This window comes from Haliotis cracherodii, unplaced genomic scaffold (assembly GCF_022045235.1).
Source record: "Haliotis cracherodii isolate W230 unplaced genomic scaffold, xgHalCrac1.p SCAF_10, whole genome shotgun sequence".
NCBI classification, from domain to species: Eukaryota; Metazoa; Mollusca; class Gastropoda; order Lepetellida; family Haliotidae; genus Haliotis; species Haliotis cracherodii.
Genome location: NW_027266265.1, coordinates 8213843 through 8241561, shown reverse-complemented (window position 1 = coordinate 8241561; position 27719 = coordinate 8213843). Strand labels below are relative to the sequence as shown.

General features: G+C 38.8%; 1 protein-coding gene across 1 annotated transcript; it reads left to right on the top strand.

Moving 5' to 3' along the window:
- Positions 1 to 1593: 1593 nt before the first annotated feature.
- LOC139454031 (ras-related protein Rab-2) lies at positions 1594 to 17941 on the top strand. Its single transcript, XM_071235515.1, has 8 exons — positions 1594 to 1691; positions 4998 to 5069; positions 6706 to 6773; positions 13030 to 13112; positions 14089 to 14181; positions 14780 to 14891; positions 15052 to 15120; positions 15887 to 17941. The coding sequence occupies exons 1-8, from the start codon at positions 1646 to 1648 to the stop codon at positions 15980 to 15982; spliced, it is 639 nt and encodes a 212-aa protein (XP_071091616.1). The 5' UTR covers positions 1594 to 1645; the 3' UTR covers positions 15983 to 17941.
- The last annotated feature ends 9778 nt before the right edge of the window (positions 17942 to 27719 follow it).

The following is a 27719-nucleotide window of genomic DNA, read 5'->3' as shown; positions in this document are numbered from 1 at the left end:
GGTGAAATGGGGTTTAACGTCACGTCCAAGATTATCGCACTTATATAGCGACGTGCATGTACGTGTGTGTGTTTGTGTGGCTGTTTGTACTAGTCCGGACTGATGCCGATTTATAGTGCTAGCACACTGAGATACCATGCCGCAGTTTAACATGAATACCCCACTCAGACACAGTATACTGACTCCGAGCCGACCAGACCTTGTTTCAGCCCCTTAATGCCGAGTGCCAGACAGGGTAACAACAAGTACCAGCTTTTAACGTCTTTTGGTATGACGCGGTCGGGGATCGAACCCCGGACATTCCGCTCTCCGGGCGGACGCTCTACCGTTATGAACATAATAATGATGCTGATGTATAAAAAAGACAAATACAACTAAATCATTTGGTGTCACGTAACAACTAATTTACTAATTAATGGCTAACAGACACAATTTGTTTCGGGAATTAAGTCCATTCCTTCTACTATCTTCTGTGCACCCACTTGAAAAATACCGCGCCCACGCTCACCCCCAACCGTATCCTCTTGCTAAAGATGTAGCATACACCTTGCAACGGTTCATTTCACAACCAAATACTTTCCACGACAATGCTTCACTATAAGTTGAAAGTTGATAAGTTTTTCTACCTTTGGGTTTTCATGGGTACTGTCTTAAGCGACAGTGAAAAAACAACCCTTAATTTGGGCGCTGAGATTTGGCTGATTGGTCATTGTATCTGGTTGCTCATAATATCAATCACTGGTTTGTCTGGTCCAGACTCGAGTATTTACAAACGGCCCTCGTATAGCGGAAACTTTGCTGAGCTTTAATACATTGATGTAGATAAAATTATGGCCATGACTTTAACCTGTCTGGGAATGTTTTACTTGTGCAATAACGTTTTGTAAATTCAAATCCATAATTGTGGTTCAACGGTGTGAATTATCACTCACTGTTGCCATGGTGCTGCTTTTGTCAACCCGCCTGATTGTAAAGGAAAACTCTTAGATCAAATTTCATGTATGTCCTTTCATTAATAATATTAGAAAAATCGATCGTTCACCTACACAGTAGGAGTGTGGGGCGAGCTTAAGTCGTTTTCAAATTAACCGGTTAAAATTGAGCAAGAATTCAATATTGCCATACATATATCAACATATCATTGCGGATGGGATATAAGTGACGCTGTTCGCACAATTAACCTAAACACTTACTTAACACACTGAACTTTAATTTTGAGTTTGCTCTACATATTGAAATAATGCAACTTAATGCCCTACTAAAGTTGTTTGAAGATGTATAGAATTATGTCGATAATTTTGTTACATCCATTTTGGTGGAATAGAGTTAAATGGTCACCTGTTTTATAATAGAAACTAACTATCATTGAATACAGTTGATATTGTAATTATATATACATCGGTATGTAAATCAAGTTTTTTTTGTACCAATTGAAGTTATTGGTACACTCGCCTCGATCGACGCTTATGGCGCATTTCACTGGTTGCAAAAGTAATAAAATTTTATATTGTATCCATTGCTCCAATCTATCGAAGGTATTTATTAATGCCAACTGCGCGTGTCACGTGATAATGTTACTTCCGGTGGATTTGGTGACGTCACGTGGCGTTGACATCATCAACACATTCACTACATTTCGCCCAAGATGTCGTACGCATATTTATTCAAGTATATCATTATAGGGGACACAGGTAAGACTCTTGTTCAATCGTTGGTTTCACAGCAATATGTCAGCTAATATGCGTTCTAATTTTCCTGATTGTAGCTTCTGTTCGCGTTGTACTGCGTCGATTATATTCTCTACCAGAGCATCCATGATCCAAAATGGCGATGTGTAATGTTTTGGTTCACAGTTTCGACATGTGTACAAACTTCCGCATTGCGTTTCAACTTAACGTCATGTCGCCATGCAAACGTTTGTTTATTACTTGAGAAACAGTGCTTTAATAAATGAGTGAACTGGTTATTTCGTTTGGCGTCGTGAAGTCTTTTTCCAAGCAATGCAAATTAGCCGATCATAATGAGATATGGACCAATCTACAGACCACAGTTCAGAAAGTGTCATATCGCTACATGTGAAAACGAGTCATATGTTAAAAATGGACTGTGCCACTGAACATGGTTAATATGTATGCAACTATTCCACTAGGTTGTGTTAGGTGTTGGGTTAATAATGTGATTTACTTAGGTAGTGTATCTATGTCTAGGCCTATGTATCAATGATGAACCAGAATATGTAGATCCTTTGTGGCCAGTGGTTTACTGGTGCTCAGTCAACTGTTACAAAAACGACTGGGTAACTGTAAACAAGTTATCGTACAACCAGTTGGAAAAGGCTGAATGTGAGGCAAGATCTGTTTTATAGGACAATAAATCCTTCCACATATCTAGAACATGATTTGTTTGTTCCCAGTTCTGAATGTCTGTAAACTGTTTTCCTCTTTACAGATATCTTGTCAAATATCATTGACACTATACCTCAGAAAGAAAATTCTATCACAACATGAAAGACCCTCCTTTTCTGATCTCAGTTACAACAAAGTTGCTTTGCTTTTATAAACCATAAGGTGTGTCATGACTGTGACGAGTGTAATTAAGGGAACAGATCACTGTTTTGGCTTGCATTAAAGTTCTAATATACATATATGCTCACTGCGAAAGGTTAGAAAAATCATGGAAAAGACACTCCTCAGATATTCTTCTTATCTCCTTGTACATGTTGTAATGTCTAATGAATATGGTGTGTGATATTTTGGTTTAATAGTTGTCAAGGTGGTGAAGTTATAAAACACATCTATAATCATTTAAATGTGGTTATGTGCTACTGCATTATATGTTTTTCCAGCTGTATTTGAGACAAAAAAGGATAACCAGAAGAATACTGGTAACATTTCTTATTTTATCAAGTTATTTACACCGTATACATATGTATACACCATGCTGTTTTACAGACAGCTGATTTTATGGTTATTAACTGTTGTTACATGCTCTATAGTTTACAGATGTGACATTGCCATCCAGTCATCATGCTCAAACAAGCACATGCATAGTCATACTTTCCTTCTCTAATGTTTGTGGATATACAAATCCCAAGCAGTAGTTACAATGTTCACTGAAAATAACTTGTTTTTACCTTTTACAGTTTTACATTGATTTGCTTATGGTCAGATTTTGAGGCTTGTTTAGTGATAAATTTATTCAGTAAGTTAAAAAAACAACAGTTGTTACTGTAAGAGTCAGGCCTGATGGTTCTTGGTTTAAAATTATTATTATATCAAGTCGATATTTGCTATTGCTTCAATCATGAAGATTGCTGTATTAACATAGTTGGTCACAAATTGGTGTGAAATTGAATTGTAAGCTTAATGTGTTATTCAGGATTTTCAAAATCTTGTTTGAGAGTCTTTATAGTCTTTTTGAAGTTGGATTAATCATGACAAGGAATATTATTGTGGATTAAAAATGTTTGAGGGCTACTTCTTGTGTAGTCCTGAAATATTTCTGTATAATAAAGAAGTTGTCATCTATTATAATGCTCATTGTCAACATCATGTTTGATACTTATTAGGATAGAGAAAACCAGGTATGTTTCATGGTTGCTTAGTAATGGCTAAGATCTATTTGTCCTTTATTCATGATGAAGCAAATCCATGGTATAAAGAGGAATCATTGAACTTGAATGAAAATTTACTTTTGTAGTATTAAAAATCAGCCATATGTGTTATTGTTAGAAATTAAGGGTTTCTGGGGTCCTTTAGGTTTGCTTGCTTTAGTATTTCAGGGTTCACTCTAAGAATTTTCTGACATGGGCCTTTGTGTGAAACTTTCATATGTTCCAGAGGTACACCCACACTTGCCCATACATCAGAATGTTAAAATGTGGACCTTTTTTAAAATTTAGGGACGAAAAGAACACGGCCCCACTCTAGAATTATCACTGGCATTTTGATCTAGGGACTCCTGAAAACTTTGCCTTTTAACATCAGAGTTATGACATTGACAATTATCCCTTGACTATCATTCTTAATTTCTAACACTGTCAAACTGATACTGTAAATATAAACAGCCATGTGAATAGATATTAAGCGTCATGATCAGTGTTTGAAATCATTTTAAAACCCAACAAGACCGCATGGCAGGTGAACCATAAATGTTGCCTGCCAATCTTCAAAGTTACCTGTCCGCATTCAGTCATTATAGATATGAAAAAAATCACAAGAAATAAGAGACAAATCATGTCTTGATTCCGTTTTAGTAATGCTAACAGTTACTTGACAATCTACAAGGAGTTAAAATGAAACTGAATACATAAGTTGGCTTAAAATATCTGTCAGACAGTTGAGGCAGGTAGAGGAAAATTACATGCAGCCCGACAGAACAGTTATCAGCCATGGGCAGGCAATTATTTCGGGCACTGGTCATGATAAATGTAAATAGATCGTAACTGAAATGAAAACACTTTGCCAGCTTACATTAGGTGCATGGAAAAGAAGAACAATGTGGATATTGTAATATATAAGTGAGAATATTGTATGGAAGATTTGGATATGATCTGTAATGTGAGTGATCATGTTTTCATTATAAGGACAGCTGTTTTAAGTTGGGCTTGCTGACCATGTGCTGACTGTGATAGTACAGCTATAGCTTATCTGTTTGTATGGGCATGTTCTGATGAACATGATAAAGATCTGTATGATGTCATTCCAATTTGGTAATGTTGAATCCATTTTATTGTCATACATAGATGTTTATCCTGTTCTGGTGAATTCCTTGTACGATTTCCCTGTAGTATTATTAAATTATTCATATGTATTGTGTACATTCATGCTGTTATAACTGATCAAATGTAGATCGTTATACACAAAGGTATAATGCTAATAGTTTGCTTGTTTAACGTTTTGGTTATTTATGTTCTATTAATTTCTTTGAAAGATGTAAAAAAGGTCAACATAGGAAAAACTAATGTGTCAAATCAAGTTTTTGATATTTCTTTTCAGGTGTTGGAAAATCCTGCCTGTTACTCCAGTTCACAGACAAGAGGTTCCAGCCTGTGCATGACTTGACCATAGGTAAACAGATCCCACTGCTGATACTTTTCTAGAACTCACTAGTCAGTGTCATGGAGCATGTTCATGCAAACATTTCTTTGATAAATTCTGTTTTATATGATAAGTGAATGCAGTCTGAACAGCCTGTTTTGAAATACAAGCAAACACATACCTCATTGTGTGTGTACCATGAATCCATACTGTTTGTTATTAAATGAAGATTATTTTGCTATACAGAGATCCCTCGCTATTGGGCTCTTCGATAAAGCGCTACCTCAGTTACTACGCGCGGTGTCGCATGGCTCCCAAAATTTATGAACACTTTTAATACTGAGAGTTTTACACAGCCGTGATTGTATTGTTGTTCGTTGTTCGTTGTTCATTTGCACATAACGCTTTTCATTGCATAATAAACCGTTTATCGCTGAATGGAGTTCTAATAATCTGTTTGAAAACATCCGCAGCAAGTCCCGGAAATATGATTGTTCTACTAGTTAACTTTTCACACTATACATCCTTTGATCTTAGAAGCGCATGCATGCAATAAAAGAGAACCACAAGCGAAGTTTATTTTCTTAATTAGTGGGCAATCCAATTTGACTGTCAACTCACATGTAGTTGCTGTCACAACACGGCGGTCATTCCTTTTGATTCGGATCAAGTAACCGTATCAAACCAATTAATCTGGCTTGAATGTGTATCTATATTTGCATGAATGTGCGTAGTGCTGGTCAAAACTCTCGTTTTCCGTATTTTAAGCAACATGACCAATCAATGCCACTGAATCACTCTGTACTTGTGTAATGAATTGTGATTGGCTCTTCTCTCATTGCGTCTGTTACTACCATTATCGATCGATATTTTCATGTAAGTAGACTACATTCACATTGAATGTGACAGTTAACGGCGAAAACATAATGGATATATATTTTTACAATATGAACGGTAAACAACTTGTATCAACTTGTATCATTGCAATGTGCGAGACAAGGCAAAGATTGTGAGATTGGCCGAGCAACCCATACTTTCCGTAAAAGGCGACTATGCTTGTTGTAAGAGGCGACTAACAGGCTCACTGACTTGCTTGATACTTGTTATCATATCCGAATGGCATGGATTGATGTTCATGATGTCAATCACTGGATTGTCTGGTCCGGACTCGATTGTTTACAGACCACCGTCATAAAGCTGGAATATTGCTGAGTGTGGCGTGAAACAACAATTAAAAGAACAACAGCATCATACAACACAACTTAATGGATCAGCTGGTTAGACTTGGTAACTTAGTTGTCATACCATGATGACATGGATCATTGTTCATGATATCAGTCACTTGTTTAATTGGCCCTGCCACAGTTATTTACACATGATCACCTTTGACTTGAATATTGTTTTGTGACCTCAAACAACATCAAAAGTGACTCATTTACGTACATATTCATTTTTTGTAACATAAAAATAAAGGGCCTTGGTGTAACACTGGTCTTATGTGTTGTCATTTGGATCCAGGTAGGTGGTAGTCTGGCACTGCTACATTTCACATTGTGATGAATACGTGTTTGCCTGTTTTCTGTGTCTCCACGTTAATGAAAATCTGTTGTTTTCTCATGCATTTGAATTTGAATCATGTATTTTCAAGAGTCTTTTTCTTTCATAGGTGTTGAGTTTGGTGCTCGTATGATTACCATCGATGGGAAACAAATCAAATTGCAAATATGGGATACAGTAAGTATAATGCTTAGCATGTATAGATTCAATCAGTATTCTGTAGTCTCATCATTACCATAACTGTAACATGGTGACAGGAAACATGAGACTATTAACTGGTTTGTGTTATATGTATGCTTGTGTAAACATGGTAAAGAAAGACATGGTCAGGAACACCTCAATATACCTAAGCACTCCACTAAATAAATGTAAGATTTAATTAGGTTTGCCAATTTTAAAAAGAGATCAATGACCAGTATTTAGTGCAAGTTACTAACCTTAACTTCCTAGAACAGAAATCAGCTGGCCATGAGTCAAGTAAATTTGTGTCTGTAGGTTAGTGAGATCATCTAAATTAGTCCATTTACACCACAATTTACTGAAAATGATTCCATGAGACAAGTTTGGAATTTTAGTCTTAAAGGTTTTTATACCAGATGTAGTATATTATCATCATGAATGATTAGGCATCCACTTGTCAGTCAATTTATGTTGTCAAGTTTCAGTTTATAATTCTGAGCTCAAGATGAGCTGTGTATCCGTTTAAAATATGCGAAAAACAATCACCATCACCTAATCAATTTTGAGCTGCTTGTGTTCAAGTACACACGATGAACAATTTAATAAAGCCCAGTACTGTAGTATAACAACACTGCATAATTACCCAATGTAGCTTTTCAGCTTGCGTATCAGTATTTCTTTACAAGTCTTATATACATATTGATCGAATGCAAGCAACACATGTGAACTCAACTCAGTGAATAAGACAAAATAGCGTAACATTAAATGGCATGTATTGGTGTTGTAAGCTTATACAGCACATTATGGCTTCCTGTGAACAGGTGCAAATTACAAGTCAGCATTTTAAGCAGAATTATCTGAAGGAGATTTATAACTCATTGGTTAAAAAACACTCAAGCTGGACTCAAGGGAGTAAAGATATATTTATTACCCAAGGAAAATGCAAATACTGAATTAGAAGGAGTAAATATGAGTAAATACGCAATAGCTCAAGCAAGAGTACTGATGGTGGATATCATGGGACTGAAAGTTGCCATAATATTCCATCTGCGTAAAGTAAAGGCGGATACAACATTGCCTACAAATTTTACCATGATTATTTTATGCTTTAAAACTCCCCAAGCATGTGGCAATGCAGTTAACGGTATTGAGTTTAGGTGGTCATTTGGCCATGGCTTGCCACTCGCAGGAACCATGGTGTTTGCTGCTAATCTGATATTTCAACCCAAGATTGTTCCTTAGTTTGAACTGTGTCGTGTGTATGTGTATCCATTGATCAATAGTCACACGTCCTCATTGTCAACTTCACGCTCAACCTGTCACATCACCCCAGCTGTTGATGCTGGGATGGCAGACATCTTTCCTGATCTCATAATTCTTATCTTCTCTTTTCGGGCATGCTTTGGAATTTCTGTGGCCAAATAATGCTTGTTTAATTATAATAGGGCTGGATATTGATACAGATCATAGAGATTGTTAACTAAACAGCGATCAATTATGGATAAATATCGGATTAGTAACTTTGAGCAAATATGCCGGGGGAAAATCTGAAAGAAATCAATATATTTCACCCCATTGGTGAGTGGTGCCACATTTATGCATGGATTACTTTGGGTACATTTGAGAGACAACAAAAACATAATTGACAATAGCAAGTCTGTTTTGGTAAATCTAAAACATTATTGACAATAACAAGTCTGTTTTGGTAAATCTAAACTTTATTTCATCACAATATATTTTTTAAGATATTATCAAAGACAATTTTACTATCAACAATCGTTAATATTTCTTCTCGTCAACAATAATTCTGAGTATCAATCTTTTTTGTCAGACCTAATTTATGATTTATGACATATTTAGTATGATAAACATGTTGATAATGACGTATTGTGAAGTAATGTTTTTGAGCTGTGGCAGCAATTATTCTGGCATTTCGCTGGGAGGAAGTAAATTGTAGCATTTTTTTTTTGTCAGTTTGGCACACATTTCATGTTTCAGATTCACACCATAACTATTATGATATTGAACGTCCTGTAATCGAGCCAGGATGAAATTTATATCAGGATGTCTGACACATGATACATACTTTGACCCTGACCAATAATTAACTGTGTACCCCATGATGCAGTTGTTAAGACAAACTCTAGACATGGTTGAAAATATTAGTTACTGTTGGATTCAATATGAGAAGTTTGGAAACATCAGTGAAAGTCATGACACTATGGCATCTTTTTAACACTAAAAGGAAATTAGTACTAGTATATATTTCAAACGCAACAAACACAAATTGCCCCTCTTGAATGGCTTTCTATTTTAAGGTTATCATTATTTGGACGACTTGAGTGAAAAGTGGTTGTTTTCTCCGACATGTAGAGGTTGTACAGGAACATATAGACAGATTTATTATGAGCATGATGAGAGGCATTAAAAGATTTGAACCAAGTTTATATATTTTTTCTAATGTCAAACTGTATTTTTATGTGTTAGAAGCAACTTTTTCAACCACATTTATGATAAATATTTTCTTGTGACACTTGTTACACTTATGACTCACAGAAAGGTCAGTGACTCATTTGGAGACAAATCAACATGTGCAGCTAGTTTATTCATGGAACATGATGGCTAAGGAGTGTCAAATGATATTAATAGGCGTGGTAATGTCAGTGGTACATTGGCATATGTTTATTAGGCACAGGTGTGTTTTCTTGAAGCGTCAAAGATGGCAGTAAACATGAAACTACAGCTAATATTTCCATGTGAATATGATGAAACTGCCTGGAACATGAGAAATATCATTTTTAACATGAATCATTCTTTTTTTCCTAAGAATTTTATGTAGTTTCATTGATTTGAATCATATAAGAATTTGTACTGGGGAAGAGTCAGTGTAGTAAGACATTTTTGGTCCCAATGACCATGCACTGACAGATGTAGTAGGTTTCATAAAGTGGACGAGTCACTCAGAATTCCCCAAGCTTGTCTGATGCTGGTCCGATTGGGTATTGATCTACCTATTCATGACCAGATCACTTACGATGTATTTTGATATTGGTAGGGCTGTAGGGATTACTGGCTCTGCTGAATAGCTGATATGATATGATGTATTGCACGGTCTGTGTTGTCGCGCTAAGTCGTGCTTACCTTCGTACAGTAAGCCATGAAATGTGACTGTTTTATTTTTATTTTTGTGGGTCTGACAATCCTGTTAATTTTAAATAAGATATGTGGATATTATGCGTATACTAGAGTTGTATTGATCTGCAGACATAAATGAGCCCTCTATTACTGACTGACAATATTAGAATATTTCATCAATTTTACATCATTTTATTTTCAAAAGAAGTAAAAAAACCTTTGCAGTCTTAGATCAGTCTATTACTTTTGCAACATTTAAGAATGTTATATTAGAAATCTTTTCCTGTGTGAAAAAAATAATTGTGTCTAATAACCACTCTAGTAAATTGTAACATTTTTCAACTTATCAACTGCATCAATACTTCATGCATCTACTGCTTGTTCTTGACAGAAGAGCTGTGTTAGGTCTTGCTGAAGAAGTTGTTGGTGGCTAATCCCATCACACAGCTCCCATGTGACTACGGAAGTGATGATGTCACGTATCATCACATTACCGTTGTCAAGCCCAGAGACAAGACCTGTTTTTGAGTCTCTGCATATGCTGTTGAATCCTTTGTGTGTTTCAACCCTTATCGTAATTCTTGGGTATTGTTATTGTGCCTATGGTTTGTGACTTCATATCTTTCATATGATTTATGCTTTAGCATTAATATCTATTGCCTGGTGTGGTGTTTACCATTTTGAATTCACCTCGTCACTTATTGTCGTGTCATACATTCTGTATTCATTATAGGGCTTGGTATTGCAATTTATTTACTCTAGCGATATCTTTAATAAACTGGTGTTTTTTGTGTTGCTTCCGTAAATTTGTTTTTCATAAACCCACATGGTTTTGGATAATGATTATAGCATACATAATCTGGTGGGAACTGATTACACTCTGCTATCAGGGTGGGACCCACATCCTCTGTCTGATTTGCGCCACCATCTGTGCCCAGACACTTAGGTGTAAAGTTTGTCTGCTCCTATTCCCTACAGCTTTTTCCAAACACCTGCATGTATCACGCAAACAGCAGACACAGCAGGCACGGGGTCTCACCTCCACACCCATATCTTCTTCAGGGATGATCCCCACCTCCTCCCCACCGATACAGTCTCTTCCTGTCGTCGTTGATACATCACAGGTGCCATCATCCACGTTCGCTGATATTCACTTAATCTTCCACAGCGATGCCTAGCGTGGCACTGTTTGCACTGAGCTTCCCTCTACCTGCGTCTTACCAGCTCTCCACGACACCACTGGTGCAGCATCTCCCGGCGTCTCACCCCCTCCGTTGATCCAACATGATTTCACGACATTCAGTCCATGTTCCAACGAACCATGCCTCGGTTCTCAGCTCCTTTGGTGCCTCCAGTCGTGCTTATCAGTGCCTATAGCCTTATCAGTGCTTATCAGCATCTCCAGCCTCAGTGGACCTCAGTGGTGCCTCCATGACACAGTGGACCTTAGTGGTGCCTCCATGACACACACTTAATCCTACACACAGCTACACGACATCACCAGCGCTCATGGCGTCTCCAGGATGCGGAACCCGTCCTTCCAGCTGGCACCTAAACACCTTATCCAGGCTCCAGTGTGGGATCTGAATGTGATGCTTAACCTACTGAGAGGCATCTTACTACAACCTCACCGAGACGACAGTCTTCCTCTCGGCTCTGGCAACAGCAGAACATGTGAGTGAACTACATCACCCTGGTTAGATTTGAGCTGTTTCATCTTGGGCTGTGCTGGGACTCCATTGCCAAGAATTAATTCCCAGGACTTACAGGATAGATTCTTTCACTGTCCCGCCTCTATCTTTGATAGTTGGGATTGAAGACGAACAAGAGCTCCTACTATGTCCGGTACGGGCAGTGTGATGCTTCGTCCGACACTCGAAAAATTGCCGGGGAAAACATTGTATCTTCAAAATCGCAGGCCGGTGTCAGCCGCAACACGATCGCCCTGAGGCATCACGTCCTCATCCTTCAAACCTACAAGCCCGCAAGACTGGATCCTCTAAAGCCAACAACCCTCGTATGATCTGGTCGGTCACCTCCACCATAGCAACTGCTCCATACCCGCCATCATGGAAGGCTGCTTCTGGCCTTCAGCCACTCACTGCGAAAAGTTGTCCTTGATGATGTGGAAGGCATCCACAGGTTTTGCCCTTAGGTGGTTACCCATCAGGTCACCGCAACACGACGCTACTGACGCTTCCTCATGTCTGGACCTTTCGACCTCTCCAGTGCTTGTCACCCTAGACTAGAAGGTTACATGCTGCACGCATTGGCTCGGTATATCAGTATTAGATTTTACTGAGATGATACCTGGACATCACTCATACCTGACTCTATCCTTCCTGGCCAACGGGAATGATCGATTGATGCTGGACATCGCTGTTGCTGATTGGTGCAGTCTATAGAGTGTCTGAAGATGCAGACCATGAATATATATTAAGGAGTAATGCAGGATAAGTTAAAAATTCTAGTAAAATCCTTGGTATTTTTCATGTTTGTATACTTATCCTGCATTTATTTGCCTAAGTGGCCAACCCATTGCAGAGCTGCCTCCCAACGATGTCTTCAGATGTTATCATCTAGCAGTAATGTGATGATACTTGACGTTATTTACTTCTGTGGGCACTTGGGAGCTGTGTGATGGGATTAGCCACACAACCAGTTGGAACAACTTCTTCAGCAAGCTTTCACACAGCTCTAGGATTTTACTAGCATTGCGATTCAAGATGAAGATATCTATATACCATGATATGCAAGATCCTGATGGTTATCATAGCCACTAGGTAGTAGAAAAAGGACAGCAGTTGTCTATTATCTTCCCTGCTTGTTACCCGTTAAAATCTGGGTTATGATTGGTCTTCAGCAACCTATGCTTGTCGTAAGAGGCGACTAACAGGCTCTGTCACTTGGTTGATGTATATCTTTGTATCACAATTTGGTAGATCGATGCTCATGATGTCAATCACTGAATTATCTGGTCCAGGCTCGATTATTTGCAGACAACCATCATTTAGCTGGAATATTGCTGAGTGCAGCGTTAAACAACACACAAACAAACCTGCTTGTATATTTTAAGTGTATGAGCACAGCATTATTAATATTATTTGTATTTTACCAGGCTGGTCAAGAGTCCTTCCGGTCCATTACAAGATCTTACTACAGAGGTGCAGCTGGTGCATTGCTAGTCTACGACATCACCAGGTATACCTGTTTTACGCAATGCGGAAATGTGTGTCCAGTACGCACAAACATGATATTTGTTGCGTCACGAGGGACTCGCAATGATATCCATTGTACCAAATTCTCTGCAAGAAACATAAAGTACCTGTAATTAAAGTAATTATTTATTCTTAGCGTACACTACACCATTTCTTAAGTTAACAGGATTCTTATTTCCTCTAAGGACCCTTGAAATTATTAATTGTAGGTCAAGGTAAAACCTTGGTACACTACTTCCTTGTGGGCTATCCTTGTTAGGGTAGATCTACATGAGGGTACCATGGTAGATAGCCTTTTATAAAGGCCTATCATTGTGGGGGTAGATCTATATTTGGTACCCTACTGCCTCCATGGTCTAGTGGTAGAGGGTCTGCCTGGAGAGCGGAAGGTCGGTGGTTGGATCATTGGCCACGTCTCATCAAAAGGCATTTAAAGATGGTACTTCTTGTTACCCTGTCTTGATGTTTGGCACTAAAACAAGGACTGGACGGCTCAGAGTCAGTATACTGTCTGAGGGGGTATTCATGCCAAACTGGGGCATGGTATCCCAGTAGACTAAAAAATCGGCATTAGTCCGGACAAGTACAAGCAGCCAAACACACACACACCACAATACATATATGCACAATGCTATAAAAGTGCAATAATGTTTGCATTTCACCTCACCTGTGTTGGGTACCAGGGTATTAAACATCCTTACAAAGCCTTGAGAGGGATACAGGAACTGGTGGATATCTTTGTGGTTTACTTGGGTATATGATATGCTTATTAAAGGCTTCAGTCATGGGGTACCATGTTTGGTACCATGGTAGACCACATACCTACAAAGGGCTACAGTCATTAGGATATATCTCTATGAGGGCTGCTCTTGTGAACAAGGTACTTCGGAAGGGCATTAATAGGTCACTTGGTCTGATATATGACAGTATTATATAGTGTTTCACCATCTCTGTTACAGACGTGATACATTTAACCACTTGACAACATGGTTGGAAGATGCCAGACAGCACTCCAACTCCAATATGGTCATCATGTTGATAGGAAACAAAAGGTAATGCATCTTTCCTCAAGACATTTTTTTGCAGGGGCTCCGTGTAAGATGTAGTTTCCGGAGCAGATCGTGAAAACTGTACAACATTTCTTCACCAATCTTGGTACATAGATGGGTCTGGTGGTGAACTGATGCCTTTTGATAGTTTGGGATTTTCAAAAATATTTTTTCGAGTTTCCATTGCAACAACTTACACTGATAATGATGGTAGTGCTCATTTAAGAGCAGATCTTGAAAACTGTTCAATTTTTCTTCAGTAATCTTGGTACATTGATAGGTCTTGTGGTGCCTATTGATAGTTTGGGCTTGGTTTGGTTTGAAAAAAGTTTTCGAGTTTCATTGGCAACAACTTTGACTTAGACTGAAAATGGTGATAGCGCTCGTTTCTGGAGCAGATTTTGAAAACCGTGCTTAATTTTCAAGTTTGTATTTAAGTACAGCAACACTTCAGATTATTTAACACTAAGAGAACATTGTGAATATTCAAAATCTGACAGCTGGATAAAATCTTATGATTAATCCTAACATAAGTCATTTTCATACAATGTTTGGTACACAGTTACTGTAGGCTATGATAAGTAATGTCTGCCCATTTCAGTGACCTTGAAGCAAGGCGAGAGGTTAAGAAGGAAGAAGGTGAAGCATTTGCCCGGGAACATGGCCTCATCTTCATGGAAACATCTGCCAAGACAGCTGCCAATGTAGAAGAGGTGGGTGCATTTCACATTACTATTCTTTATAAGTTTGATTGTAATGTTTATTGTGTATCCATTTCAGAGATGAAGAATGGAGCATTGATAAATTATCTTGAAGCTTTGCTTATTCAGCTCATAAAATTTGAGTAATCCAATTACGGTATTCTTTTTTCAGGCTTTCATCAACACAGCGAAGGAAATCTATCAGAAAATCCAAGATGGTGTCTTTGATATTAATAATGAGGTAATTGTCTTGTGAAGATATGCCAATCATGCTATTTCTCTTTCAAAACAAAGGCCTAAACAAATTCATCCAAGTATATTTATGTTCCATGAATAATTTTTATGTGTAATTATTTATATATCATAATTTCTATTACATGGGGATGTGACGGCTTGGTCTCAATGCTAAATGTTTATGGATGTGATGGCATATGTACCTGTGTACTGCGTACAGGTCACAAATATAGCTCAATAAGGTAACATTAGTCGTGGAGAGTAGGTGGATGGGTGACCATGTTCAACAAAAAGACACCTGGTAGTATCCAGGTAGTATCCAGGGCTTTGGTTGGTTGTTTAACTCTGCACTCAGCAATATTCCAGCTATTTGACGGTAGCAATTGGGATCGATGACATGCACAACCAAGTCAGCGAGCCTGACTACCGAATCCCGTTAGTCGCCTCTTACGACAAGCATAGTCGCCTTTTATGGCAAGCTTGGGTTGCTGAAGATCTATTCCACCCCGGATCGTCACATGTCTCCAGGGCTTTGGGCACTTGTAACATGTGGTGTCTCCTTAAGAAAGTGACTTTGTTCCAAAGATGTTCTGTTCACCCAGCAGTGAATGGGTACAGGAAGGAAGAGATGGTATTTACTCACCAGGGATCTGGGAATAAAATTTGAGTGCACACTGATCCATTGACTAGGATAATAACGTAGCGCCATAATCATTCACTTGGCGAATAGAATTTGATGCATTTTAAGTGAAATTATTATTATTCACTTTCAGGCAAATGGTATCAAGATTGGCCCCCAGCACTCACCGACCAACCAAAGTATGCCCTCCAGTGGCGGAGGCGGGGGACAGGGAGGCGGATGCTGCTGAGGACAAACACAACATGGACAAAGCTGATTGCCGAACGAGTATATTTAAGAAAGGGAGACAACACCCTATCATTGAGTCACCATGGGATGGTTGAATCTTCGATAATTGTAAAATATTTCTGTATGTCTGAGCCTGTAAAATATATATAGACAACTTTTGTGTTATGCATTTCTTTTAAAGTATAACTTGTTTCATATTTCATTCTGTCATGAATATAGACCCAGTTGTTGTTAGTGACACCTGGCATGTTACTGTCATTTTTATTTGTGTTTTGAAGAACACTGCTTAGTGGTTTCACGAGTTTTTGTAACTCATTTGTAAGTCTTTCATTGCTAACATTGTTTTCTGTACCTCTTTTTAGTTATATGGTTTTATCATTTCCGATCTCTTGAACCTATTAGCAAACATCTTCATGACGGGACTAACATGTAATCATCATTGTCTGAACATTTCAAATATTTATTAGAACTGAGTTGAGAATTTCAAGTTACAGTAATTTTAACACTTTTTTGAAATCTTGTGTTTTTCATTGACAAATGGTAAATTTTTGAGATGGCACTGGCAGAGTTTCAATACATTTCTGCAACCTAACAAGATAACATTATGGTGTTTGTGGTATATGCACAAAGTGTAATCATTATGTCGTTGTAGGACATTCTCCTAAAACAATTGTCTGCTGAACTAATACAGGTTGAATACTATGGAGCAAATCATTCAACAAGAAACACTCTTTCAACGTCATGATGGACAGTTGATACCTTTGTACTGCCATGTATTTGTCTTACCTTAATAACTTTAAAGGGGAAAACAGTTTAAAGAGAACTATTACTGTTATCATGTCAGGTATGTCTGTTCTCGTGTGCATGCCCTCCACATTAAAGACTATTTTTCTTTCTGCAATGTGATTGATACACTCCCGATGTTGTGACGTCACAGCAATGGAAGTATGTCACAAGCCTATGTGACTGTAACACTGTTTATGTATATGCTTTGTCTATGCTTTGTCTATTTGCTGTACAGAATGCCTGAAGCATGTAGTATACAATGCATTCCAATATCAGCTGAGCGATCATGGAAGATTTACCTAGAACATGTATACCACAATTTATCAAGTCACTTTAAAGGAACTTTGTCAACTGCTGAGAATGGAAACAAAAGTATGCTTCATCATACAAATGCAACTGTTTGCTTGGGTGTAAGTGAAAGTTCTGACCTTTAACTAGTTTCCATATTTACCTCAAGCTTTGAACATGCTTGATATAAGATGTTATTAGCAAAGACTCCAACTAAAAGCAGCAAACTTTGCAAAGTTATTTATCATCATTTGTTTTGGTGATAGTAAGAGGCAAATTAATTTGATTATTTATTTCATGAAATCCAGAAAAGTGCTAATTTTGATGTACCAGTGGATACCTTAATCTTCCTTCCTGTTCGCCCTCGGCAAGCTTTAAGCATATGTAAACAAACACTTTGCTCTCAATATGGTCCTACCCTCTTCAGGCCTTTACTCTTGTCTCATCGAAGGAAGAAATGTAGTCCTTTGTAGAAATTATTTTGAATCTTTGATCATTTAACATTTTGGGTTATTAGCATGCCTTTAAGAATTTCATGCAAGTCCAAAATTTTCTTATGGTTATTCCCTGTTAAATTATGAATAACAAGGTCTTTGGTTGTGAGAAAGGTTTATGGAAAAATTGCAAGGCCTGAGGAGAGAAAAACCAGTTCCAGCACAACATATATTCTTGTAGATCTGTAGGAAGTAGGGGAGATCACTCTGCAATATTTATTGTCCCGTATTCCTGTAATTTACTGATTATTATTGTATGTTGACGTTAACTGTGTGATTGCACCGAGACTGACAACATCTGCGAGTAGGCAGGTAAGGGAGACAACTCTGTCCTCCAAACCTGATAGGTGGTGCACTATGTTGTGAAGGCAATAAAGGGTGTCCTTGGTGAATTCATTGTTTGAGTCTTCTTTCTTGTACCGCAGTATGGATAGAATCATCACCCAGATGCAGTGATACAATGATGTAGTGATGGCATGTGTAGTTTGAGCATTGAAGAACTTAAACTTTGAGTGTATGGTTGTACTCAATGTTCAGTCAAAGTCAATTAATTAATGAACATGATGTTTAAAGTCATGGAACTGGATGTTACTGATATTAGTGTTGCCTTGAAGGTAGACAGTGCCACCTTCACTAAACAATGTGTGTGCCTTGGACTCTCATGCATGTCAAGGCAATATACCATGCCTGTGTTTTTTCACTAAAGTGGTATTCCTCTATGACCTGCATCACTTCAGGCTTTCCTCTCACATCAAGCTGACACAACACAGCTAACTGAAATTAATATAACTGATATAAGCTTGTGAAATGGTAATTCAATGGTAGATTCTGCTGACAATGGACACCTGAGTTCCCTTAGAATGCCCTATTTGGTTCATGTGAAGTGATCTTAATTGCCTGTTGGTTCATAATGGGCATGAGCCTGGCTGAAAAAGCATTGGTCAGCTGCTGTGTAAGTAAGGGTATGGACTGCAGAATGTTGTGGACAATTGGGCAATCAGGTTACCCTGGACGACAATAAGCTGAAGAGATCCGAGTTAAAAAAGGTCTTCAGCTACCCATGCTTGTCATAAAAGGTGATAATGCTTGTCACAAGAGGCGACTAACTGGATCGGGTGGTCAGGCTCGCTGACCAGGTAAATGTATGTCATCTTATACCAAATGTGAAGATCGATGCTCATGATATCTATCATTGGATTGTCTGGTCCAGACTCAATTATTTACAGACTGCAGTTATATAGGTTAAATATTGCTGAGTGTGGTTTTAAACAACAAACTAACAAACAATAAGCTGAAGATTTTTTGTTGTCGTTGACCTTCACCACCTCAAACAAAATGGGTCTCACTGGCTCGCCAGAAACCTTTGTGGGTTCGAATCCAGGTTAACCTGATTATGTTTCTATGTCTGTTAGCACCATATCTGTGCTTGTGGGTTTCACCAAAGTGGTAAACATTTGTGACCAGCATCACTTCAGGCTTCTTCAGGGAATTCTTCTCAAAGCGGTGTTTTACCCAACTCACTCACTTGTAAGAGGCGACTAATGGGATCGGCTGGTCAGACTCGCTGACTTTGTTGATGCATGTCATTGCATCTCAATTGTGTGGATCAATGCTCATGATGTCGATCACTGGATTGTCTGGTCCAGACTCAATTATTTACAGACCGCCATCATAGTGCTGGAATATTGCTGAGTGCAGCGTAAAAACACAAAACCAACCCTAAAACTCAAGGTCCATTAGTTAGGATCTGAGCTTGGTAGGGAATATGTCGCCATAAGACATGCAGCCAGGAGTAATCCATACTTGTTGTATATGGGCAATCACAAACCCTTCCTATGGTGGTGTGCATGGTAGAGCATTAATATAAGGTTCCTCACCACTTCATTATGTTGAGGCATTTTCCTGGTAAGTGATCAACAATGTTTTACATTTTCTTCATTTAGAGGGCCTTGGTTGATGAAGACTCATGCAAAATTTGTACTGTTAGATTTTTATCCCCTCGGCATATAATGCAGGGGGAATATAGCGATCAGCCAGTCTGTCCGTCTGTCCGTCCGTAATCATTTCCTTTTCCGGGGCAGAATTCCAAAACCATTCAGTGTATTTGATTGAAACTTGACAAATCTATCAGGCACATGCTGAAGTGGCGCCTTTTGATATTTTGGGATTTTTCTAATTTAATTTTTTAAAATTTTTATGGAATGAAGTGGGAGATAGACTCAATTGGGGATAGGGTTCGTTTCCGGGGCAGAATTCCAAAACCATTCAGCGTATTTGATTGAAACTTGGCAAATCTGTCAGGCATATACTGAAGTGGTGCCTTTTGATATTTTGGGATTTTTCTTATTTTTATTTTTTTTAATTTTTATGGAATGAAGTTGGACATAGACTCAATTGGGGATGGGGTTCGTTTCCGGGGCAGGATTCGAAAACCATTCAGTGTATTTGATCGAAATTTGGCAAAGCTATCAGGCACATACTGAAGTAGTGCCTTTTGATAAAAAAAAAAATTACGAATTTTTATTTTTTTCAATTTTTATGGAATGAAGTTGGACATACTCAATTGGGAATGGGGTTCGTTTCTGGGGCAGAATTCCAAAACCATTCAGTGTATTTGATCGAAACTTGGCAAAACTATCAGGCACATACTGAAGTGGTGCCTTTTGATAATTTTTATTTTTTAAAATTTTTATGGAAAGAAGTTGAACCTAGACTCCTTTGGGGAACGGGTTCGTTTCCGGGCCAGAATTCGAAAACCATTCAGTGGGTAAACAATGTATGCTTCTTAAAGAACATTCAACTGTTGACTCATTACATAGAGAATTGCACATTAACAAGTGGTTACTTTACAGACAGCTGCTGGGGGGATATGTCATCTTTCTGATGACTCTTGTTTAAATATCCTTGACATTGGATTTTTAACAGTTACCCAGTTCAGAAAATCAGTGGAAGTAAACACAAAGCAGTCATGACTGCTGTGATTTATCTGATGTTAGGGGACAAGAACTTAACATCCTCTACCTTTTGCAGTTTTGTCACTTCAATGCAAGAAAACTTTTATGCCAGGCATCACCATGGTGGCAAACTTTTGTTTTGTCAAATTACATTTACAAAAGAAACACCCTTCACATCAACCTTTTGACATATGAGGGGTGTTCATTAAAGATTTCCCCTAAACCACTTAGGGTTATCATATTTGGTTGAAATTTCACATGTGTAATGATACATGTATCAATGGGTTATGTCTGAATTTGCAGCACCGAACTATTAATCTTACCACTTTTACAGGTGTTATGATCGGGTAGGGTGTGACAATGGAGCCAGTAGAATACCGAGCAGTGATCAGGTTTTTATATTTGAAAGGTCGCACACCAAAAGAAACTTTCGATGAAATGAAAGCAACTTATGGGGAAGATGCCCCATCATATGACGTTGTTAAACACTGGCATCGCCAGTTCAAGTGTGGTCGGACATCTGTGGAAACAGCTGCCATTCCTGGTCGCCCCCATTCAGCCATTGATGAGGACACTATCCATCAAGTGGAGACAGCCATTTTGGCAGACCGACGTATAACTGTTTGCCAGTTAGCACAAGATGTCAAGATCAGTGTAGGGTCTGTGGAAAAAATCATCCATGACAATTTGAACATGCATAAGGTGTCTGCACGATGGATTCCCAGGTTGCTCACACCTTTCCTAAAGCAGGAACGAGTCAATTGCTCAAAGGATGAAACATGGGTCCATCACTATAATCCTGAGACTAAAGTTCAGTTGATGCAATGGAAGCATGTGGAGTCACCACCCCCAAAGAAGGCACGTGTCCAACCCTCTGCAGGCAAGGTCATGCTCACGGTGTTTTGGGACCAGCACGGAGTAGTGATGATGGACTTTTGGCAAAGGGTACCACAATTACATTATTATGCTTCACTGCTGCGGAAATTGCGGGACGCTATCAAGCTTAAGAGGCTCGGCATGCTGTCTCCTGCAAGACAATGCTCCAGTACACAACTCTCATGTTGCCCAGACAGAAGCACGGTCCTGTGGCTATGAAATCCTTCCCCATCCTCCCTACTCTCCTGACCTTGCACCATCTGACTTCCACCTCTTTCCAACCATGAAGTCATTTTTGAAGGGAAAACGTTTCACAGATGATGAAACACTGATTTCTGAAGTCAAGCCTGGTTTGAGACGCAAAATGAGGGCTTTTACAAGTGAGGTCTCCATAGGTGCATAAAACGATGGGAGAAGTGTGTAACTCTTGGTGGTTCCTATTTGGAGAAAGACTAATACCAATGCCAAGTTTCATTCCACTAGGTCCATCGGAAGTGGGTCAGGCGAAATCTTTAATGAACACCCCTCGTACTGCTTTCCGAATAAGCATAAAAACAGCTTATAATGTAATATGTGTATGTTAGACACACCTTGGAAACCCATTCCAGCTTTTGAAGAACCTTTCAGCAGGGTCATCATTGATTGTGTTGGCCCTTTGCCTAAACTAAGTCAGGAAATCAGTACATGCTTACTATCATGTGTGCTCAACAAGGTTTCCAGGGGCTATTCCTTTACAGAAAATTACAGCCCAGGTTAGTATAAAGGCTTCTGTAAAGTTCTTCAACATAGTTGATTTGCCTAGGACTATCCATTCAGATCAGGGCTCTAATTTCATGTCAGGTATTTTCCCTAAAGAGGCTATCCACCAGTTAGGCATAACTCAGATTAGTCTAGTGCTTATCATCCTGAATCTCAAGGAGCTTCAGAGAGATTTCATCAGAGTCTTAAGAATATGAAAAGGACTTGGGATGAAGTCATTCTTCATTTGTTGTTTGCTGTGAGGGAGTCAGTTCAGGAGTTCCTAGGTGTTTGTGGATTTGACCTTGTCTTTGTGCATACTGTTCATGGACCTTTAAAGCACTTAGAGGAACATTGGCTTAATGATAGGGTTGAAATGGGTTTGATGGAGTATGCCTCATCATTTCGGGCTAGGCTGTCAAGACCGTGTGAAGTAGCTGAGGATAACTCTAAGGAATCCCAGGACAACTTGAAAGAACTTTATGACAAAAAGTCGCAAAATAGAAATTTCAGTCCTGGTGATAAAGTCTAAGTGTTTTTGCCAATTCCTAGTCAACCATTACGTGCTAGGTGCCATGGTCCGTATGTTATTGACAGAAAAGTCAGTGATACTGACTATGTTGTACAAACACCAGGCCGTCATAAAGGACACAGCTTTGTCATGTCAATATGATTGGAAAGTATCATGAAAAAATGACAATGTACCTACTGAGTGTGTTGCTCCTGTTTAGCCTGTGGATATTGTATGAGGGTGTGATACTGATGAGAACTGAGACTTTGTCAAGTGTGATGGCATTGCTGATTATGCAGGCTCAAAGCTAAACAATTCTGAAATTTCAGCTAACATGGATGCTAAGTACGGTCGTTTGTCATCTGAGCAAAAGGCTCAAGTGTCGACTTATTCAAGAGTTAGCTCACTTGTTCATGGACGTACCTGGCCGTACAGACATTGTGTGTCATGATGAAGATGTAGGTGACTCTGTGCCTGTGAAACAACATCCCTCCGGATGAATCCAATCAAGCTTGAAGCCCTGAAGAAGGAAATTAAGTACATGCTGGATAGGGCTGGGATGGGTTACTCGGGTACTCGGGTCGGGTGGGTCCTGAGTAGGACACGGGTACCCACAGGACTATCCAGACCCGTGGTTTAGTCAGTTATGACAAAAACTCACTATAGCTCATTACACCACAAGTCGCTAATGTTTGCAATTTTTTTCTGACAATGCACACATTCCTTTTGACTTGTATATATCTGAGTAAAGATAAAGCTTCAGTCAACTTTAGTGTACTGATCGTTTGATACATGTATCTAAATAGTCTTGGCCAGGGCTGTGATAAAACAATTCCCAATCAGACATTTTGTTCCCAACTCTTGAGACCTGCAGTGAGTACCCAGGAAGGGCCGGGTAGTAAATTTGGACACGTCCCAGCCCTAATGCTGGACAATGATATTATTGAACCAAATCATAGTGACAAGTTTCAACTGGCCAAAGCTTGGTGGTAGTTACAGATGTTGTACTGAAACGTGAACTCTGTTTCTAAAACTGACTCTTACCCAATACCAAGAATCGATGACTGCATTGATAGAATTGGGCATACCAAGTATGTCAGCAAGTTTGACTTACTGAAGGGGTATTGGCACTGACTGAGTTTGCCAAGCGGGTATCGGCTTTAGTGACTTTAGATGGGCTTTATCAATACAAAGTGATGCCATTTGGTCTCATGCCATTCCAGCCGCCTTTCAGAGTCTCATCAATGAGATTACAGCCAATCTTGAGGGTGTCGAAGCCTACGTTGACGATGTCATCAGTCATTCCACAGAGTGGGACGAACACCTGAAGAGGATCCGTGCCTTCTTCGATGGACTCACTGAAGTCAAGTTGACTGTAAATTAGTGACATGTGAATTTGCACTGGCACATGTATACTATAAAGGTCATGGCATGGGCCAGGGTCAGGGTCAGCCTGTACAAGCAAAGGTGGAAGCCATTTCAATAATCCAAGTTCCACAAAACCAGAAAGAACTTATACGTTTCTGGGTATGGCTGGTTACTACCGTAAATTTGGTAAAAAATTTCTCACATGTGGTAACCCCTCTCGCTAATTTGCCGGGTTAAAAGATGAAACTTACTCGGGAGTGCAATTGTCAGGCAGCTTTTGAGGAAAATTATAGCAATTCTCATGAATTCTCCTGTTCTCCAAACACCAGTGGCTTTGGTGCTGGAGCTATCCTGTTACAGGAAGATGCATTAGTCTAGGATCATCCTGTTTGTTATTATTCAAAATTTTTGACAAAACATCAGAGAAAGTATTCCGCCATTAAAAGAGAAGCTCTTTCTCTATTGTTAGCTTTGCAACAATTTGAAGTGGAATTGGGTACGACTTTGTTTCCCATTCAAGTGTACACTGACCACAATCCACTGACTATTCTTCATAAAATGAAGAACAAAAACCAACGCCTAATGGGCTGGAACCTGTCTTTGCAAGAATTTGATTTGGACATCAAGTGTATCAAAGACAATGTTATTGCTGCGTTTGTTGAATGTGATCAGTTCTGACTGCAAACATGATGTGCATTTTTGTAAACATTTTTCATAATTATCATGTATGATGTTTACTATTATTTACTGTACATAGCAGTTTTTGTAATTTTATCAGGAAAAACAAGTTCTCACTATGTTCAGACTTTCTTACTCCGAAGGGTGAGTGTTATATGGCAGTGTAATGTGTTGTTAAACAATGATTACATTGTTTCTGTTGAGATTCAGTAGAAGTTCATTGCATTGAATTTGTACAATGATTAGTTGTCAGAATGAAGTATTATGTAATGTTAATCAGTGGTGAGGAAGTTATTATATTTAGATGCTTGAATTTAAACTTCTGGAGTAGCATGGATGGATGTCAAGCGCTATAGAAACATTTGGAATATTTTGTGATGTTCTAGTTACACTGGACTGGTCTAGCACTGTGTAGAATGTGCTGGAAGCTAGTTAGATTATATAAGTGGAGCAGGTGGGTGCCTGTCTCATCTCACATTCCATCTGACATTACATCAAGACCAGCTTTCGTGTGAAGATCACTTTTTACTCTTGTGTTCAGCCAAGGCCTATCTCTGAAGCTTGACCACTGTTACAGTGAGATGATTATTTTTCTTGTCATTGTCATTTCCACTGCGCTCACAAATTTTACTGCCACTGAATATTGTACCAACACCTTCTTGTGTGCTGCCATTGTAATTGCTGTGCAGTAATTTCTATTGATTTGTAAACCTAGTTAATTTTGTAATACAATTGTTGATTGTATACCATTTGTTGGTTGTTTGTTGGTTTGACACTAACTTCTTTTACATACAGATTCTGGGTTTACATATTGTTTCAATTAGGGAATCAACATGTAACAATAATATACCTGTTAATATAAGATACACATCTTGCTAGGAATTTCTTAATCTTATTAACAAAGACTACACTTAAATAGATTTGGGTTGACATTCGAGAAATATTGAAATGGACAAAATAAAATAAACAATCCAAAATAGAAATGTTTCCAAAATGATCAAAATTTCTAATGTTTTGACCTAAAATATAGGAACATTTTTGTGTATTATGTTGTTTATGAAAGCTACATTTAAAAAATAGCTTACTAAGAACTTGACTACATCCTCACTGCAATGTTAAGAGCCTGGGACAGTTCAGGAAAAATATTAATTTGGTCCTCACAATTCTGATTCTTTTTATATTACCATATTCGACGTAATAAGCGCCCAGGGCACTCTCAAAATTAGAATTAGGGGGCTCTTATTAGAATATTATTTTGGTGAAAAAGAGTTGAAAGATAAATTTCGTGGGTTATTCTGACAGCCTAAAATGTTTATGTACGACAGATATATTTTTCTAGAATTTAATTGCCCATAATTAAGGGTGCATATAAAACGTGTGCATAATGTACGCGAATAAATAAATCTTGTGAACATTGATCAATCGGATCGATCGGGGTGCTAATTGGTATTGTTCACTTGCCATTATATTAGCAAATACCGCCGTGGGCGCTTATTAAGTCGAATACGGTAAATCACTTGACACATTTCCATCAGTGTTTCATAGAGATTCCTGAAGCTGTTGCTATAACTAGGGCTCTGTGTGTGTGTTGATAGAATTAATCATATGTGTTCAAGACATGCAACTCTTTTCTATGAAACCTTTTCTTTGACTAAAAATACAAACTATTTTTCAGTAAATACAGAATGAATACTACAATTAAAGTTTACTGATGTGTTTAAGGGGATGTGGCTCTGGCCAGTTGGCAGTCCCAGCCAGTTTGATTTAAGTTCTTAAAACACCACTCTGTGTGCTAACTCAGATGTTATGATACTGAATCAAATGTTATGATGCTACATCAAATGTTATGATGCTAAATCAGATGTTATGATGCTACATCAAATGTTATGATGCTACATCAAATGTTATGATGCTAAATCAGATGTTATGATATGTTTTAACTGAGGGGCAAGAGACTGTCAAGAAATGTAGTGATCCATGTTAAAGAAAGCTACACACCCCTAATGGGACTGGCCACTCATTTGGAGGTCAGTGTTGGAGTAAGCTACACATATAGTGACCCCTAATGGGACTGGCACCTCGCCTTGAGATCCGTGTTCAAATAAGCTACACATATAGTGACCCCTAATGTGGGACTGGCAACTCATGTAGAGGTCTGTGTTGGAATAAGCTAAACATATAGTGACCCCAAGTGGGATTAGCAACTCATGTAGAGATCTATGTTGGAGTCACCGGTAAGCTACACATATGGTGACCCCTAATGGGACTAGCAACTCATGTAGAGATCTGTGTTGGAGTAAGCTACATATTTAGTGACCCCTAATGGGACTAGCAACTCATGTAGAGATCCGTGTTGGAATAAGCTACATATTTAGTGACCCCTAATGTGGGACTGGCAACTCATGTAGAGGTCTGTGTTGGAATAAGCTACACATATGGTGACCCCTAATGGGACTAGCAACTCATGTAGAGGTCTGTGTTGGAATAAGCTACACATATAGTGACCCCTAATGGGACTGGCAACTCATGTAGAGATCTATGTTGGAGTAAGCTACACATATAGTGACCCCTAATGGGACTGGCACCTCGCCTTGAGATCCGTGCTGGAATAAGCTACACATATGGTGACCCTTTTTGGGACTAGCAACTCATGTAGAGGTCTGTGTTGGAGTAAGCTACACATATAGTGACCCCTAATTGGACTGGCAACTCATGTAGAGGTCTGTGTTGGAGTAAGCTATACATATAGTGACCCCTATTGGGACTAGCAACTCATGTAGAGATCTGTGTTGGAGTAAGCTACACATATAGTGACCCCTAATGGGACTGGCAACTCATGTAGAGGTTAGTGTTGGAGTAAGCTACACATATAGTGACCCCTAATGGGACTGGCAACTCATGTAGAGGTCTGTGTTGGAGTAAGCTACACATATAGTGACCCCTAATGGGACTAGCAACTCATGTAGAGATCTGTGTTGGAGTAAGCTACACATATAGTGACCCCTAATGGGACTAGCAACTCATGTAGAGATCTGTGTTGGAGTA

What these genes read in the sequence shown, in the direction of transcription:
- LOC139454031 (XM_071235515.1), top strand. Translation starts at nt 1,646, where the DNA reads ATGTCGTACGCATATTTATTCAAGTATATCATTATAGGGGACACAG. An exon ending in TATCATTATAGGGGACACAG is followed by an intron (nt 1,692 to 4,997) that starts GTAAGACTCTTG and finishes ATTTCTTTTCAG; the next exon opens with GTGTTGGAAAATCCTGCCTG. An exon ending in CAGCTGCCAATGTAGAAGAG is followed by an intron (nt 14,892 to 15,051) that starts GTGGGTGCATTT and finishes TTCTTTTTTCAG; the next exon opens with GCTTTCATCAACACAGCGAA.